We start from the raw sequence: 18701 nt of genomic DNA on the forward strand, positions 1-18701 counted from the left end.
ATGACCAGGCCATTTTTTGCAATTCTGACCAGTGTCACTTTATGAGGTCATAACTCTGGAACGCTTCAACGGATCCCGGTGATTCTGACATTGTTTTTTCGTGACATATTGTACTTCATGATAGTTATAAATTTAGAACGATATTTTTTGCTTTTATTTGTGAAAAAATCGGAAATTTGATGAAAATTTTGAAAATTTTGCAATTTTCAAACTTTTAATTTCTTCAGCGCTCTATTGGGAGACCCAGACGATTGGGTGTATAGCACTGCCTCCGGAGGCCACACAAAGCAATTACACTAAAAAGTGTAAGGCCCCTCCCCTTCTGGCTATACACCCCCAGTGGGATCACTGGCTCACCAGTTTTCTGCTTTGTGCGAAGGAGGTCAGACATCCACGCATAGCTCCACTGTTTGTAGTCAGCAGTAGCTGCTGGCTATATCGGATGGAAGAAAAGAGGGCCCATATGGGGCCCCCAGCATGCTCCCTTCTCACCCGCGGTGGTGCTTGTAAGGTTGAGGTACCTATTGCTGGTACAGAGGCTGGAGCCCACATGCTGTTTTCCTTCCACATCCCCTGGAGGGCTCTGTGGAAGTGGGATCTTACCGGCCTCCAAGCCCTGAGGCCGGGCTCCATCCACAGACCCAGAGAACCTGCTGGATTTGGAGCGGGAGTGCCGTTCAGGGACAAGGCCCTGCAACTTTCAGGTACTCTGTGTCCCCGGCAGGCACGGACACTCTCAAGGCTTGCTGAGCGTTATAGTGCGCCGGGGACAGTAGCGCTGTGCGCTGGGGTTAGGTCACTGCAGCTTTGCTGAGTGACGTTACATGTTGGGAACTACTGCGCCGACCGCTACTGGAGCGGCGGCGCAGCTGCGACTTGTGGTGCGCCGGGGACTTTGCGCCGACCGCGCTTTTACGGCGGCGGCGCTTCTAACTTTAGCCCCCGGCTTCTGCGGCCTAGCGCCGCTTCGTTCCCGCCCCTACCCTGTCAATCAGGGTAGGGGAGAGACGCTGCTCAATTGGCAGCGCCGAGGGCTGGAGCTTATTTACATGCTCCAGCCCTCTCACTAGGCACAGTGGGAAGCAGGCTTCCCGCTCTTCGTCTGTATACGCCCAGGGCCCGCCCCCCCCTCTCCACAAGGACGCCGGCAGCCATTACACATGCGGTCTGGCTGGGGAGAGGCAGCAGGCTCTGGGAGACCCAGACTAAAGGGAATTCGGCGACCACACACCCGCTCCTAAGCGGGCGGTAAGCTGCACTTTAGTGCTGGCCCCACTAGTGCCTCAGTGTTATATTAGTGTACTTTTTTCTTAGTACCATATATATATATATAGTTGCACTGTAAGGTCGCTTCTTGGCTGGACACCCTGTACTGCTCTGAGGAGGCAGCAACATGTCATCCGCAAAACGCAAGGGTGCCAAGGCACAGGCTGTGTACACTGTTTGTACTGCATGTGGGGCTGATCTACCGGCAGGCTCCAAAGACTCACATTGTATGCAATGTTCAGTCCCAGTGGCACTTCGTCAGCCAGAGCCTAATGTGGTGGTAGCCCAGGCAGAGACGCCTGTGAACCCTGCCCCGGTGACGGGGACAGACTTTGCAGTTTTTGCTGATAAAATGTCTGTGACTATGTCAAAAATCCTGGAGACCTTGCAGTCCAGGCCAGTTACTCAGACCATGGACACTGCTGTGTCTCTGCTCTCCGGTCCCCCTCAGTTGGAACTAATCCGTACTTCAAGGGGGTCTCAAGCATCACAGGCTGAAGTCTCTGACTCAGATGACAGTTCCCAGGCAGCCTAAGCGAGCTCGCTGGGAAAGACCCTCAACGTCATCACACTGCTCAGGGTCTCAGCGAGAAGAGTCTCTCTGTGATGAGACTGAGGACGGTGATCAGGATTCTAATCCTGAGGCTCCTTTCAATCTGGATGCCCCTGATGGTGACGCCATGGTTAATGACCTTATATCGGCAATTAATCGACTGTTGGATATTTCTCCCCCAGCCCCTTCTGCAGAGGAGGCAGCTGCACAGCAGGAGAAGTTCCATTTCCTGTATCCCAAGCGTAAATTAAGTGCTTTTTTGGACCACTCTGACTTCAGAGAATCGATCCAGAAACACGACGCTCATCCAGACAAGCGTTTCTCTAAACGTTCTAAGGATACCCGTTATCCTTTTCCCTCTGAGGTGGCCAAACGCTGGACCCAGTGTCCAAAGGTGGATCCCCCAATTTCCAAGCTTGCGGCTAGATCCATAGTCGCAGTAGAGGATGGCGCTTCACTTAAGGATGCCAACGACAGACAGATGGACCTTTGGTTGAAATCTGTCTATGAAGCTATCGGCGCGTCGTTTGCTCCAGCATTCGCGGCCGTGTGGGCACTCCAAGCTATTTCAGCTGGTCTAGCACAGGTGGATGCTATCATACATCCAGCGGTGCCGCAGGTGGCGTCCCTAACTTCGCAAATGTCTGCGTTTGCGACCTATGCTATCAATGCTGTCCTAGAATCTACGAGCCGTACCGCTATGGCGTCCGCCAATTCTGTGGTTTTGCGCAGAGCCTTGTGGTTAAAGGACTGGAAAGCAGATGCTGGTTCCAAAAAATGCTTAACCAGCTTGCCATTATCTAGAGACAGACTGTTTGGTGAGCCATTGGCTGAAATCATAAAACAGTCCAAGGGTAAGGACTCTTCCTTACCACAGCCCAGAGCAAGTAAACCTCAACAGAAAAGGTGGCAGTCGAGGTTTCGGTCCTTTCGAGGCTCGGGCAAGGCCCAATTCTCCTCGTCCAAAAGGACTCAGAAAGAACAAGGGAGCTCAGATTCCTGGCGGGCTCACTCACGCCCCAGGAAAGCAAATGGAGGAACCGCTTCCAAAGCGGCTACCTCATGACTTTCGGCCTCCTCCCTCCGCATCCTCGGTCGGTGGCAGGCTCTCCCGCTTTTGCGACATTTGGCTGTCACAGGTCAAGGACCGGTGGGTAACAGACATTTTGTCTCGCGGGTACAGAATCGAGTTCAGTTCTCGACCTCCACTTCGGTTCTTCAGAACCTCCCCACACCCCAACCGAGCAGATGCCCTGCTGCAGGCGGTGGACTCTCTAAGAGCAGAAGGAGTCGTGATCCCTGTCCCCCCTCAGGAACGGGGGCGAGGATTTTACTCCAATCTCTTTGTGGTTCCAAAAAAGGGCGGCTCCTTCCGTCCTGTTCTGGACCTAAAACTGCTCAACAAGCATGTGAACGCCAGGCGGTTCCGGATGGAATCCCTCCGCTCAGTCATTGCCTCAATGTCTCAAGGAGATTTCATAGCATCAATAGACATCAAAGATGCTTATCTCCACGTGCCGATTGCTACAGAGCACCAACGCTTTCTACGCTTCGTGATAGGAGACGACCATCTTCAGTTCGTAGCTCTGCCATTTGGTCTGGCGACAGCCCCTCGGGTGTTCACCAAGATCATGGCGGCAGTGGTAGCAGTCTTGTACTCTCACGGACACTCTGTGATCCCTTACTTGGACGATCTACTGGTCAAGGCACCCTCTCAAGAGGCATGCCAACTCAGCCTGAATGTTGCACTGGAGACTCTCCAGGCGTTCGGGTGGATCATCAACTTCCCGAAGTCAAATCTGTCACCGACCCAATCACTAACGTATCTTGGCATGGAGTTTCATACTCTCTCAGCGATAGTGAAGCTTCCGCTGGCCAAGCAGCGGTCTCTACAGACTGGGGTGCAGGCTCTCCTTCAAAGTCAGTCGCACTCCTTAAGACGCCTCATGCACTTCCTCGGGAAGATGGTGGCGGCAATAGAGGCGGTTCCGTTTGCGCAGTTTCATCTGCGTCCACTTCAATGGGACATTCTCCGCCAATGGGACGGGAAGTCAACATCCCTGGACAGGAAAGTCTCCCTTTCCCAGACGGCCAAAGACTCCCTGCAGTGGTGGCTTCTTCCCACCTCATTATCACAGGGAAGATCATTCCTGCCCCCATCCTGGGCAGTGGTCACGACAGACGCGAGTCTGTCAGGGTGGGGAGCAGTGTTTCTCCACCACAGGGCTCAGGGTACGTGGACTCAGCAGGAGTCCACCCTTCAGATCAATGTTCTGGAAATCAGAGCAGTGTATCTTGCCCTACTAGCCTTCCAGCAGTGGCTGGAAGGAAGGCAGATCCGAATTCAGTCGGACAACTCCACAGCGGTGGCATACATCAACCACCAAGGGGGGACACGCAGTCGGCAAGCCTTCCAGGAAGTCCGGCGGATTCTGATGTGGGTGGAAGCCACAGCCTCCACCATATCCGCAGTTCACATCCCCGGCGTAGAAAACTGGGAAGCAGACTTCCTCAGTCGCCAGGGCATGGACGCAGGGGAATGGTCCCTTCACCCAGACGTGTTTCAGGAAATCTGTCGCCGCTGGGGGGTGCCGGACGTCGACCTAATGGCGTCACGGCACAACAACAAGGTCCCAACCTTCATGGCACGGTCTCGCGATCAAAGAGCACTGGCGGCAGACGCCCTAGTGCAAGATTGGTCGCAGTTCCGGCTCCCTTATGTGTTTCCACCTCTGGCACTCTTGCCCAGAGTGCTACGCAAGATCAGATCCGATTGCATCCGCGTCATACTTGTCGCCCCAGACTGGCCGAGGAGGGCGTGGTATCCGGATCTGTGGCAGCTCACGGTCGGCCAACCGTGGGCACTCCCAGACCGACCAGACTTACTGTCCCAAGGGCCGTTTTTTCCATCGGAATTCTGCGGCCCTGAACCTGACTGTGTGGCCATTGAGTCCTGGATCCTAGCGTCTTCAGGATTGTCCCAAGGGGTCGTTGCCACCATGAGACAGGCTAGGAAGCCCACGTCCGCTAAGATCTACCACAGAACGTGGAGGATATTCTTATCCTGGTCCTCTGCTCAGGGAGTGTCTCCCTGGCCATTTGCATTGCCTACCTTTCTTTCTTTCCTGCAATCTGGGTTAGAAAAAGGTTTGTCGCTCAGCTCCCTTAAAGGTCAGGTCTCGGCGCTATCCGTCTTTTTTCAGAGGCGTTTGGCACGCCTTCCTAAGGTGCGCACGTTCCTACAGGGGGTTTGCCATATCGTACCCCCGTACAAGCGGCCGTTAGATCCATGGGATCTGAACAGGGTACTAGTTGCCCTCCAGAAGCCGCCCTTCGAGCCTCTGAGGGAGGTTTCACTTTCTAGACTATCACAGAAAGTGGCTTTTCTGGTAGCGATCACATCTCTTCGGAGAGTGTCTGAGCTGGCAGCACTATCATCCAAGGCTCCCTTCCTGGTCTTCCACCAGGACAAGGTTGTGCTGCGCCCCATTCAGGAGTTTCTCCCGAAGGTGGTATCCTCTTTTCATCTTAATCAGGATATCTCTTTGCCTTCGTTTTGTCCTCATGCAGTTCATCGGTATGAGAAAGATTTACATTTGTTAGATCTGGTGAGAGCACTCAGAATCTACATCTCCCGCACGGCGCCCTTGCGCCGTTCGGATGCACTCTTTGTCCTTGTCGCTGGTCAGCGCAAAGGGTCGCAGGCTTCTAAGGCCACCCTGGCTCGATGGATCAAAGAACCAATTCTTGAAGCCTACCGTCCTGCTGGGCTTCCGGTTCCATCAGGGCTGAAGGCCCATTCTACCAGAGCCGTGGGTGCATCCTGGGCATTACGACACCAGGCTACGGCTCAACAGGTGTGCCAGGCAGCTACCTGGTCGAGTTTGCACACTTTCACCAAACATTATCAGGTGCATACCTATGCTTCGGCGGACGCCAGCCTAGGTAGAAGAGTCCTGCAGGCGGCAGTTGCCTCCCCGTAGGGGAAGGCTGTCTTGCAGCTCTAACATGAGGTATTTCTTTACCCACCCAGGGACAGCTTTTGGACGTCCCAATCGTCTGGGTCTCCCAATAGAGCGCTGAAGAAGAAGGGAATTTTGTTACTTACCGTAAATTCCTTTTCTTCTAGCTCTTATTGGGAAACCCAGCACCCGCCCTGTTGTCCTTCGGGATTTTTGGTTTGTTTGCGGGTACACATGTTGTTCATGTTGAACGGTTTTCAGTTCTCCGAGGTTACTCGGAGAGGATTTGTTTAAACCAGTTATTGGCTTTCCTCCTTCTTGCTTTTGCACTAAAACTGGTGAGCCAGTGATCCCACTGGGGGTGTATAGCCAGAAGGGGAGGGGCCTTACACTTTTTAGTGTAATTGCTTTGTGTGGCCTCCGGAGGCAGTGCTATACACCCAATCGTCTGGGTCTCCCAATAAGAGCTAGAAGAAAAGGAATTTACGGTAAGTAACAAAATTCCCTTCTTTTATGCCCTTAACCCAGAGAGTTATGTCACACAAAACAGTTAATAAATAACATTTCCCACATGTCTACTTTACATTAGCGCAATTTCTGAAACAAAATGTTTTGGGGTTAGGAAGTTAGAAGGGGTCAAAGTTCATCAGCAATTTCCCATTTTTTCAACAAAATTCACAAAACCATTTTTTTAGGGACCACATCACATTTGAAGTGACTTTGAGAGGCCTAAGTGACAGAAAATACCTAAAAGTGACACCATTCTCAAAACAGCACGCCTCAAAGTACTCAAAACCACATCCAAGAAGTTTATTAACCCTTCAGGTGCTTCACAGGAACTAAAGCAAAGTGGAATGAAAAAAAGCAAAAAATAAAAAATTTTACCTAAAATGTTGCTCTACCCCAAATTTATTCACTTTTAGAAGAAATAACACAACAAAATGAACCCCAAAACTTGTTCCCCACTTTCTTATGAACGCGCCAATACCCCACATGTGGTCAGAAACCTTTGTTTGGACAAATGGGAGGGCTCGGAACAGAAGGAGCAATATTTGAATTTTGGAAAGCAAATTTGGCTGAAATAGATTGCGGGCACCATGTTGCATTTACATGTCCGCCAAGGTACCTAAACAGCAGAAACCCCTTACAAGTGACACCATTTTGGAAACTAGACCCCTTAAGGCTTCTATCTAGGGGTATAGTGAGCATTTTGGATCCACAGGTACTTCACAGATTTTGATAACGTTACGTTGTCACATTGAAAATTTTCATTTTTTTCTCAAAAATGTTGCTTTAGCATCAATTTTTTCACTTTTTCAAGAGGTAATTCCAAAAATGTGACCCCAATGTTTGTTACCCACTTTGTTATGAGCGCGGTGATACCTCACTTGTGGGCTGAAACCTTTGTTTGGAGAAATGGGAGGGCTTGGAACGGAAGGAGCAATATTTGAATTTTGGAAAGGAAATTTGGCTGAAAAAGATTGCGGGCACCATGTCGCATTTGGAGGACCCCTAAGGTACGTAAACAGCAAAAAACACCACAAGTGACCCCATATTGGAAACTAGGCCCCTCAAGGAATTTATCTTGATGTTTGGTGAGTACCCTGAACCCCCAGGTGCTTTACAGAAGTTTATAACGTTGAGCCATGAAAATAAAAAAATAAAATTTTACCACAAAATTGTTACTTCAACCAGGTAGCTTTTTTTTTCACAAGTGTAACAGGAAAAAAATCACCATGAAGTTTATTGCGCAATTTCTCCTGAGTTTGTTGATATCTTGTATGTGGTGGAAATCAACTGTTTGGGCACACTACAGGGCTCAGAAGAGAAGGAGTGCAATTTGACTGCAAAATTGGCTGGAATCAATAGCGGACGCCATGTTGCATTAGGAGAACCCCTGAGGTGCCTAAGCAGTGGAGGTCCCCCACAAGTGACCCCATTCTGGAAATAAGACCCCTCAAGGCTTTAATCTAGGTGTATATTGAGCATTTTGAATCCACGAATACTTCACAGAATTTGATAAGCTTAGGTTGCCATATTGAAATTTTCATTTTTTTCACAAAAATGTTGATTTAGCGACACATTTTTCACTTTTTCAAGAGGCAACAACAAAACGTGTACCCCACAGGTTGTTATCTAATTTCTTGTGAGCGCAGGGATACCACACATGTGGCCAAAAACCTTTGTTTGGATAAATGGGAGGGCTTGGAATGGAAGGAGCACCATTTGAATTTTGGAAAAGTTGAAGTAAATTGCGCGCACCATGTCACATTAGCAGGGCCCCTTGGGCACCTATACATCAGAAACCCCCCACAAGTGACCTCATTTTGGAAACTGGACCCCTCAAGGATTTTATTCAGGAGTATAGTAAACATTTTGAATCCACAGGTACTTCACAAAACTGTTGCTGTAGCAAAAAATTTCTCACTGTTAAGGGGGCTTTACACGCTGCGACATTGCTAATGCGGAGTCGTTAGGGTCACGGAATTGGTGACGCACATCCGGCCGCATTAGCAATGTTGCTGCGTGTGACACCGATGAGCGATTTTGCATCGTTGCAAAAACGTGCAAAATCGCTCATCGGTGACATGGGGGTCCATTCTCGATTATCGTTACTGCAGCAGTAACGATGTAGTTCGTCGCTCCTGCGGCAGCACACATCGCTATGTGTGACGCCGCAGGAACGAGGAACCTCTCCTTACCTGCCTCCCGGCCGCTATGAGGAAGGAAGGAGGTGGGCGGGATGTTCCGGCCACTCATCTCCGCCCCTCCGCTTCTATTGGGCGGCCGCTCAGTGACGTCACTGTGACGCCACACGGACCGCCCCCTTAGAAAGGAGGCGGTTTGCCGGTCACAGCGACGTCGCCGGGCAGGTAAGTATGTGTGACGCATCTGCGCGATGTTGTGCGGCACGGGCAGCGATTGCCCGTGTCGCACAACAGATGGGGGCGGGTACCCACGCTAGCGATATCGGGACCGATATCGCAGCGTGTAAAGTAGCCTTTAGGCTATGTGGCCATGATCCAGCGACACGGCGTCTAGTACCCAGTGTCAGCCTCCTGCAGAAATGTGAGTGTTGTCCACGGGAGAACGCAGCTGCCCATGCCCACGATTTGGGTTCAGGCTGCTGTGGACTTTAGTTCTATTCTACCTGCAAAGAACACTCATCTCCGCAGCATAAATTGACATCCTGAGGCTCGGGAAGCTGCGCCACAGGTCGATTTATGCTGCGGAGAAAAGAAACACAGTGGGCACGGGATTTCTAAAAATCCTGCCACTGTGCTTCTACTGCACAACGCAGCGTTATGAACGCAGGGAAAACACTCTGCGCCCAAAACGTTGCAAACCCTGATTGTGGGCACACAGCGTAAAATGCTACAATGGATGAATGGATAGATGTCAAACATATATAACGTCCCACCCCCCTGCATATTCTAAGCTGGCGCCCTTTAGTGCCTTTCATGTGACACTAAAGGATGCCTAGCCTTGTATTTAGCCCAAAAAAAAAAAAGAATTAAAATAAATGACGTGGGGTCCCCCCTATTTTTGATAGCCAGCTAGGGTAAAGCAGACAGCTGTAGCCTGCAAACCACAGCTGACAGCTTCATCTTGTCTGGTGATCAATTTGGAGGGCTCCCCAAGCTGTTTTTTTTTTTAATTATTTATAAATAAATAATTAAAAAAAAAAAACAAACGTGGGGTCCCCCCAAATTAGATCACCAGCCAAGGTGAAGCTGACAGCTGGGGTCTGGTATTCTCAGGATGGGAAGAGCCACGGTTATTGGACTCTTCCCAGCCTAAAAATAGCAGGCCGCAGCCGCCCCAGAAGTGGCGCATCCATTAGATGCGCCAATTCTGGCGCTTCGCCCCAGCTCATCCCGCGCCCTGGTGCGTTGGCTAACGGGGTAATGAATGGGGTTGATACCAGGTGTGTAATGTCACCTGGCATCAAGCCCAGCAATTAGTTATGTCACGGCGTCTATCAGATACCCGACATAACTAATTGACAGTAATAAAAAAAAAATTGACAACAAAAAAAAATTTATTTGAAAAAACACTCCCCAAAACATTCCCTGATTGACCAATTTATTGAAAAGAAAAAAAAAAAAAATCCACAATAATCCATTTGGACGTCCCACGTCCGACTCTGGACCTTCTAGAATATGGGGGACACGTTCAGGGAACATATCCCCCATTTTCTAGGAGGGCAGACCCTCCATTTGAGGAGAGTGGGTGCAAAGAATCTGCACCCACCCTCCCTGGGTCACAGCTGCAGAGTGCCAGCAGCCAGCGTCCTGAACACAGGAAGCTGACAGCTGCGCTCTGCTCATGTGACCGGAGTCTGCTGAGAAGGAGCCGGAGGAGGGGGCCGCGGGGGATCAGAGCTGCGACAGGTATGTATGACACCGGGGGACACCGGGGAACACCAGGGGGGGGTAGGGGGGGACCCGGCAGGGCCTAGGGAGCAGGTTTCTGTCGTATGTGTTATGGCACATACGACAGAAACCATAGGAACAGTGGAAATGCGGCCGGCGCGCTGCTGTGATCGCCGGTGCGCGCGGCCATCTTGGATTTTCGGGAGGGGGTTGGGGGTCGGGGGGGGCACTTTGGGGACACCGGGGGACCGGAGGGAACCGCGAAAAAGATTTATCTCCCATCTGGCATGTTTGATCATGCCAGATGGGAGATAAATCATTTTTTACCGGCGCGGTCATTTACTATAACTTGATGATCGGTATACGGTGTATACCGGTCATCACGTGACTGGGGACCGGAAAAACCGGCCCGAATCATGATCTCCAGGGTCTCAGCTACCCCCGGCAGCTGAGACCCCGGAAATTTTCTGACTCTGGGGGGCGCTAGACCCTTTTTTCCGACCGCCGTTAAAAAGCGGCGGAACGGAAAAAGTACCCTTATTTACCGCCGTTAAAAGGCGTATCGGCGGTCGTAAAGGGGTTAAACTAGTGGCTCTATTGCTCTGTGATTAACATTACAGGACTTGGATTCAGAATCTCTTTGCCTACATCATGTTGCTGTCAGATGAAGTAGCAAAGGCCTGCTGGCAGATTCCCATTAAGGTGCTCACTTCACACTTGTCTTGCCAAAGAGCACAGTGCATTGTTTAGTCTCTTAAATTGCCATGCCTCACCACCTTTCGGAGTGAGTCCTCAGTGAGTGCTGCCCTAGAAAGAAATCTCTAGAGTGCGCGCACACACACCGACAGTGCAGGAGCCAAGTGTGCGAGCACACAGAAATCTCTGCTCACTACTTTTCTGAATGGATCAGTGTAGCTAGCAATCAGCGCGAGAGAAATCAGAGAGGTTTCTGTTTTACAAGGCGTGCAAATTCGGGAGTGGAACAGTGAACTAAGCACCAGGCCTCGAGCACTCAAATTTGTATACTAAATACAGTGGAACCTCACTTAACGAGTAACCCAGTTAGCGAGTAATTTGCCTAACGAATAAAGCTTGCTGTAAATTTGTAACCAGCTTTACGAGAAAGCTTTGCTGTACGAGCAAAATACTCACTGCACACACTTCCGATTCCGTACATCCACCGCGCTCTAACCCGCACTTGCAGTCCACACAAACGGACACAAGCACGCACAAAACACACGGACGGGCACACATACAGTATTATGCTCTCCTTACCTTCCGTTCCATCGCCGGCCTCATGGTTCTTGTAGTTCGCCGGTACATCGCGACGAGGGAGGAATCCTCACAGCAAACTGCAAGATCCAGGAGGCCGGCGATGGAACGGAAGGTAAGGTGAGCATAATATGTGTACCTTCCGTTCCATAGCCGGAAGGTACACATAGCCTCCTGGGTCTTGTAGTTCGCCGGTATAGGATGTGTATCGGCATTCGGCAAGCATCGGAATGAGGCAGGAACTTCCCCTGTCAACCGCTACTCAAAGGCAGCGCGCTGGCCAGAGGCAAGCGGCTCTTGCCTTTGATGTCAGCGCTCTGGCAGCGGAAGTTGCTCCCTCGTCGTGATGGTTACCAGATACACAGCCCGTATCGGTGAACAGCAAGTCCTAGGAGGCCGGAGATGGAACGGAAGGTAAGATAAGCATAATATGTGTGTGTGCATGCTTGTGTGTGTTTGTATGTGTTTGTGCGTGTTTGTATGTGTGTAGAATGGCACAATAGGGGACCAGGATGGGACATTTAACAAGTTGTGGAACGAATTGTCTGCATTGTAATGATTTCCTGAGGGAAATTTTGCTTTGCTGAACGAGTAACTTGGTTAACAAGCACAGTCCCAGAACGGATTGTTCTCGTTAACCAAGGTTCCGCTGTAAATGGCTTTTTCTTAAAAGCAAAGCCAACAACAACTACATTAAAAACGTTTTATAGGGGCTAAGTCGCCTACATTTACATGTGCTTTGCCTTAAAAAAGTTCTCCCATCAAAATTTTTAGCCTCTTCGTATATTGCAGTCATCATATGACATAACACTGTATGCTTAAAAGTGCTCATTTTTCCCTTCTACCCAGCAAATTCTTCTCTTTTCCTTTAGTTTTATCACATCATATGATTAAAAACAGAGCAACTGAATCCTTTTAAGCTCTATGGAGAAACAAAAAGTCCCTAGCAAGGGGTATGAGTTGAAGAGGGGGGATGAATTATGCAGGGAAGAGGGAATTCCTGTTTCTACATAGAGCAGAGAAAGGAGAAAAATTAACTGGCTAGAAGTGCAAAATGAGCGACTGTAATTACACAGTGCTATATAATATGATGATTGCAATGTATTAAGACGATAAAAACTTTAATGGGAGTGCTTTTTTAATTTGTGTTTTGGGGACGACAGATACTCTTGCTCACTGTATTAAATATCAGTCTTAAATAAATGCCTCCCAATGTATTTACAGTAGTTTTTGTAAAAATATAAAGTTGGGTAAAGTTCTTGTTAAGGACAAGCGCTTGCTTCCTCACAATTTAATAATTAATACAAATATATTGACATTTTGTTTTAGTGCTGTAGTGCACATTTAGTGCTAGCTTTTTTGTTTTTTTCTTCATTGAATTGGTCGGTGGCTGCCCCCCACCTTGCTATGCACCCAAATTTGGGATGTATTCCACCTGTCTAGATTTTGGCGATTGGTGACTGTTCACATTCAGTCATCAGGCCCTGTCCACAGGCTATTTACTTCATGCAGCATTTGCTTGGACCTGTCCCGCCCACAGCCATGATTCAGTCATGGGTACGGGATTGAAATAGACCAGGTGAGTGCTGCTAAGAGCAGTTCTACTATTTCATATATGAGGCCGTTTGGCACATTTTATAAAAATATTTTAGTGTTAGCACTGCCCCAACAGAGATTTGCCGTGAAGTGGCGGGGTGGCTCAAGAAATTGCAATTTTTTTTGCCAAAAATCTCATATTTATGATAAGTACAGTTGGAATTTTTTAGTGCTGTAGTGCACATTTAGTGCTAGATTTTTTGTTTTTTCATAATTAAGACTATTTGTAAGACCACAACATATGACAAAACCGGCTCTGATTGTTGAAGATGTCCTTTCATACTCACTTATTCTCTTCAAAATGATGCTTCTCAATAGGATGTGAGCAGCTAAAGGGATTGTCCTTATTTTTTTCACTAATAATTCTGGGTTTGTGGTCAAAACATTTCTGAAACAGAAATACCAAATAAATATAAAACTTCAATCATTGTTATTGGAAAACACAATTATTTATCAGTTTGGCACTTCCTATCAGTGATATAAAATACTAATTTCTTACACCACCTTTTCTGGCATCAAAAAGTTGGCTTTTTGCACCAGCCATGATACAGCTCTTAAAAATAAGAGATGTGGTGAACCACAGCATAGCAAATGTACTAACCAAAAACTAGTCTATGTTGTGGCTGAAATCTACGGCCTTCATTTTCTGGTGCACGGTCATAAAACAAGCAAAATTTTTGAGAGAATAAAGAATTTGTCTCTATTTTGTGCTTTAGGTTTAAAGGGAATCTGTCATCAGAAATGTAGCTATAAAGCTAAAAGTTCCCCCCTCTGCAGCTTCTGGGCTGCATTCTAGCAAGGTTCCTATAGTTTTTGTGGCCCCTTTTATTCCAAAATAAATACTTTACAAACTTGTACCTTTTCGTATGCAAATTTCTTAAATCTTCCATGGGGGCGGGCTGCCTGATGTACGTTGCTGTCCTCCTGCCGATCTACGCCGCCCCCGAACGCTGAATTTCAAACCTCAGGACGCCGCCCCTGGTCCCGCGCATGCGCTGTGCTACTGTAGCGGTGCCGTGCACGTGTGACCGCTGGTGACGCTTTTGCGCGGGCACCGACTGCTCCGTCCGCTCCTCCCATCTATTTCCTGCTGCTGAGCAGGATGGGAAGGTGGTGACGTCCGGTCATCTGGCCAGCGAGCGCTTGCGCAGAACGCTGGAGGAAGAGGGGAAAGTGCGGTCATGAGGTTATGGGCGGCACTTGCTGATGACACTCACAGCGCCGTCCATAACCTCCATAACCTCGTCCATAACCTCGCGCAAAGTGTCACTAGCAGTCACACGTGCACACAGTGCACGGCACCGCTACAGTAGCACAGCGCATGCGCGGGACCACGGGCGCCCAGGGGCGGCGTCCTGAGGTTTGAAATTCAGCGTTCGGGGGCGGTGTAGATCGGCAGGAGGACAGCAACGTACATCAGTCAGCCCGCCCCCATGGAAGATTTAAGAAATTTGCATACGAAAAGGTACAAGTTTGTAAAGTATTTATTTTGGAATAAAAGGGGCCACAAAAACTATAGGAAGCTTCCTAGAATGCAGCCCAGGAGCTGCAGAGGGGGGAACTTTTAGCTTTATAGCTAAATTTCTGATGACAGGTTCACTTTAAGACAGGTGTATGAAACGCCACTATTGATACATTTTTTACCCCTTTGTGCCTTTATAGAGCAATCGTTTTAATTTTTATTTCATAGGTCAATACTACACATGAAAATAAGTAACTACGTGGCATATTTTATTAGAAAAATTCTCTTCTTTTGGACTGTTCTTTCACACTCAATTCTTGAATAAAATCTGTATTCAGTATCTACAGCTTTTTAACATTATTGTGATAGGAGATGACAGTTGGTGCTTGCAAACTTCTATGTAGAGGGGAGGCGTTCGAAACATGCACAACATTCTACTGCAAGTTCCATAGAACTTTGTGAGCACCAACTGTCATCTCTTATACCAGTAATGGGAAAATCTATATTCACTGAAGACATTTAACCTGTGAACTGTGAATATTGAGACATCAGTTCAGGAGGAGGAAAAAAGCAGATTTCCATGATAAAAAAAAATATTCCAAAGTTTCTTATTTTCATGAGTACTACTGATTTATGGGAGAAAAGTTTAAAACAATAATTACTTTAAGTAATGCAATTATTTCTGTATAGTGTTTCTGTATTTATATTATAGCATTTATACCGATTCCTGTATCGATAAATCTTAAGCCTGTAAGTATAGGATTCAATTCTGACCTAAAGAGCATTGTTAAATAAGACCAGTGCTTTGTAAGAGTTAAAGCGTCTAACCACTGAGGTCAGGAGAAGCTCCTAGTGAAGACAATAGCCGATCTGTCCATGCTGAAGAGGTAGGATAAGTCATCAGCAGATAATAATAATAATAATAATAATATAGCACCATTAATTCCATGGTGCTTTACAAGTGGAAAAGGGTATACATAAAAACTAGTACGACAATCATTAACAATACAAAACAGACTGGTACAGAGAGAGAGGACCCTGCCCGCGAGGGCTCACATATACAGGGAATGGGTGATGGTACAATAGGTGAGGACAGAGCTGGTTGCGCAGTGGTCTACTGGACTGAGGGCTATTGTAGGTTGTAGGCTTGTTGGAAGAGATGGGTCTTCAGGTTCCTCTTGAAGTTTTATTAACTAGTCTAAAACGGAGCTGCCTAGTGTCCCTGAGGAGTGTATAGCCCAACATGAGGATCAAACACTTTTTTTTCCACCTAGTGTCAAGCTTCCTAGTGTGAGGACATATACTGGCGGTCCTCTACCCCCTCAATTCTTTTAACAAGAAATATAACATTGCAGGTTATGGATATCAGATTCTGGAGATCGGATGTTGAACTAGTCTGATTGCCAGATCTGGAGTTTGGCAACTATCATATGCCTTAAAGAGGACCAATCACCAGGATTTTCCTATATAAACTAAAGCCAGTGCTATACTGGCGCTATCATGCTGATTCTATACATACCTTTAGTTGTGAGATCGGATGTATACTTTCTGAAATACAGTAAAGTTTGTGAAAAACACTTACTTGATTGATAGGTGCTGCAGAATATCTAATAGGTGGGTCGAGTTTTGCTAGTTATTCCCGCCCGTCTGTCTGCCTGTCCTTCCTTCCCCAGTCTCTGTTTTTATAGGGGGAGGAAGGAGAGAGTAAGGACAGGGGGGGGAAGGACAGCCAGCAGACAGGGGCAGGAATAACTAGCAAAACACGACCCATCTATTAGATATTCTGCAGCACCTATCAAGTAACAGTGGATTTCACTAACTTTACTTGCCTGTATTTCAGAAAATATATAGTAGAGACAGGGGGAGGAAGGACAGTCAGGCAGACAGGGGCGGGAATAACTAGCAAAACCTGACCCACCTATTAGATATTGTGCAGCAACTATCAATCAAGCTAGTTATTCCTGCCCCTGTCTACTGCTTGTCCTTCCTCCCCCGGTCTCTGTTATTATAGGGGGAGGAAGGAGGAAGTAAGGACATGGGGAAGGAAGAACAGGCAGTCAGGGGCTGGAATCACTAGCAAAACACGACCCACTTATTAGATATTTTACAGCACCTATCAATCAAGAAACAGTGTAATTCACAAACTTTACTTGCCTGTATTTCAGAAACCATACATGCGATCCCACATCTAAAGGTATGTATAGAATCAGCATGATAGCGCCAGTATAGCACTGGCTTTAGTTTATATAGGAAAATTCTAAAATTCTTGGCTGGGCCCTTCCCGGAGGGATATCTGGCTGGTTTCTGTGTTGAGACTCCTAACAGAGGCTCCACAGACCTTTTTGATTTGCATATTTCCCAGGGGGCAATGTACCTAGGATTTCACTGTCTTGAGCGCCCTCGCTGGCTGCCGGCAGTGTTTTCTCTGGCTGTTCTCCCCGAGATCAGTGATTGTTTTGTCTAGTGGTTGATCCTGTTTAAGGGGTTCTGGCCTTCCTCTGGGAAAAAAAACACTGTGGAACTGTAGGTTGAACTGTGTCTTATTTAACATTAGAAACAATAAGAGTGAGTGCACACGATCCAGATGCAGCGTGTCTTCTCCTGCTGGGCTGCCAGTGCTGTCCACAGGAGAACGCAGCGTCCCGTGCCCACAATCAGGGTTCGGGAAGCTGCGGACTTTAGCTCTATTCTCCCCTCTGGGAACACTCATGTCTCCGCAGCATAAATTGATATTATGTGGCACGGAAAGCCACGGCGCAAGTTAGTTTATGCTGCGGAGAAAAGAAGCACAGTATGCAGGAGATTTCTATAAATCCCATCCACTGTGACTCTACTGCACAACACAGTGCTTTGGACGCAGCGAGAACTCTCTGCATCCAAAACGCTACACACCCCGATCGTGGGCACGCAGCCTCAAACCACTGAATAAGTCATGATAGCATAACTTACCTCACACAGAAAAACAAACGTCCCAGAATACTCCTGCAATAGATGGGGAATTGTCAGATTGACTTTTTTGTTGCCTCCGAACATTGTTTCTCTGCAAAACATTCCTTTCCTCTCCAGGGTCCACACATCGATTTCTTCTTGACAATATGCAAACGTGCAGCATCCCGGGTAAGTGCACTCGACGCCTTGAGCAACATCTACAAAATATATTACATCAGACATGCAAAAAGTTAAAAACTGTAAAATAAATAAAACTGCTAAATAAAAGTCAGGTCATTCACCTACAAAACTAAACTAAACTAAATTCTAACACGTTCATAATTTTTTTTATAAATTATATAATCTCGCTCTGCAATTTTTTATTTAATTATTATTCTTATATATATATATATATATATATATATATATATATATATATATATATATATATATATATAAGAATAATAATTAAATAAAAAATTGCAGAGCAAGCCAGCTCTATAATGGGGAGCATGAAGGAAAGGAGAAAGCTCGCAAAATCTGATTTCTTAATTTACTAGCTCCTATTAACCAAGTGAGGAATAGGTGGACAAATCCAGATAGCCGATTTGTCACAAAAGGTCATAGAATTATTTTCCACGGTCTATAAAAATTATCACTACAAGTCACTAAATAAAATCTTTTCAGTATTTTAGCCATTACTGATGCAATACCTCCATATAGCTAGCGTCAGATTTACATGGAGAGTTCCTTTATATACCCTGTTTCCCCAAAAATAAGACACGGTCTTATATTTTTTTTTTTTCCCCTGAAAAAAGCGCTAGGTCTTATTTTCAGGGGGTGTCTTATTCTCGAGGAGACATGGTTGGGGGTAGGTTTACCCCCACAAAAAAGCAAACCCCCCCACACCCTCCCCCCATCCCAGGATCGTCATACTTACCAGCCCAGGGCGTCTCTATGATCCTCCTGTGATCTCCCAGCAGGTACGCTGCATGCCTCCCCTGCGTCTGGCCGACATCAGAACACACACAAACACACACACACACCACTTCTCCCTGTGATCTCCCTGCAGCTGTGCTCCCCTGCGTCTGGCTGACATCAGATCACACACACACACACACACCACTTCTCCCTGTGCCCTCCGGTGGGCGGTCCCAGCAGCTGTGCTGCATGCCGTGCTCCTCTGCCTTCTGCCGACACTCACAGATCCGATCGCATACACATTCTCTCTCACACACACACACACACTATCGCACATACGCGCGCACACACTCACAACATCCGGA

The 18701-nt window shown here is 47.5% G+C and overlaps 1 protein-coding gene across 1 annotated transcript in view; it reads right to left on the minus strand.

Moving 5' to 3' along the window:
- ZC3H7A (zinc finger CCCH-type containing 7A) overlaps window positions 1-18701 on the minus strand; it is a 188786-nt gene that overhangs the window by 46508 nt on the left and 123577 nt on the right. Inside the window, exons 14-15 of the mRNA XM_075317930.1 lie at window positions 17437-17633; window positions 13313-13413 (exon numbers count right to left, since the gene is read on the minus strand). Of these exons, the coding sequence (XP_075174045.1) occupies window positions 13313-13413; window positions 17437-17633 (298 nt within the window). The remainder of the gene's footprint in view (window positions 1-13312; window positions 13414-17436; window positions 17634-18701) is intronic.

The sequence above is a fragment of the Anomaloglossus baeobatrachus genome, chromosome 7, assembly GCF_048569485.1.
Source record: "Anomaloglossus baeobatrachus isolate aAnoBae1 chromosome 7, aAnoBae1.hap1, whole genome shotgun sequence".
Taxonomy (NCBI): domain Eukaryota; kingdom Metazoa; phylum Chordata; class Amphibia; order Anura; family Aromobatidae; genus Anomaloglossus; species Anomaloglossus baeobatrachus.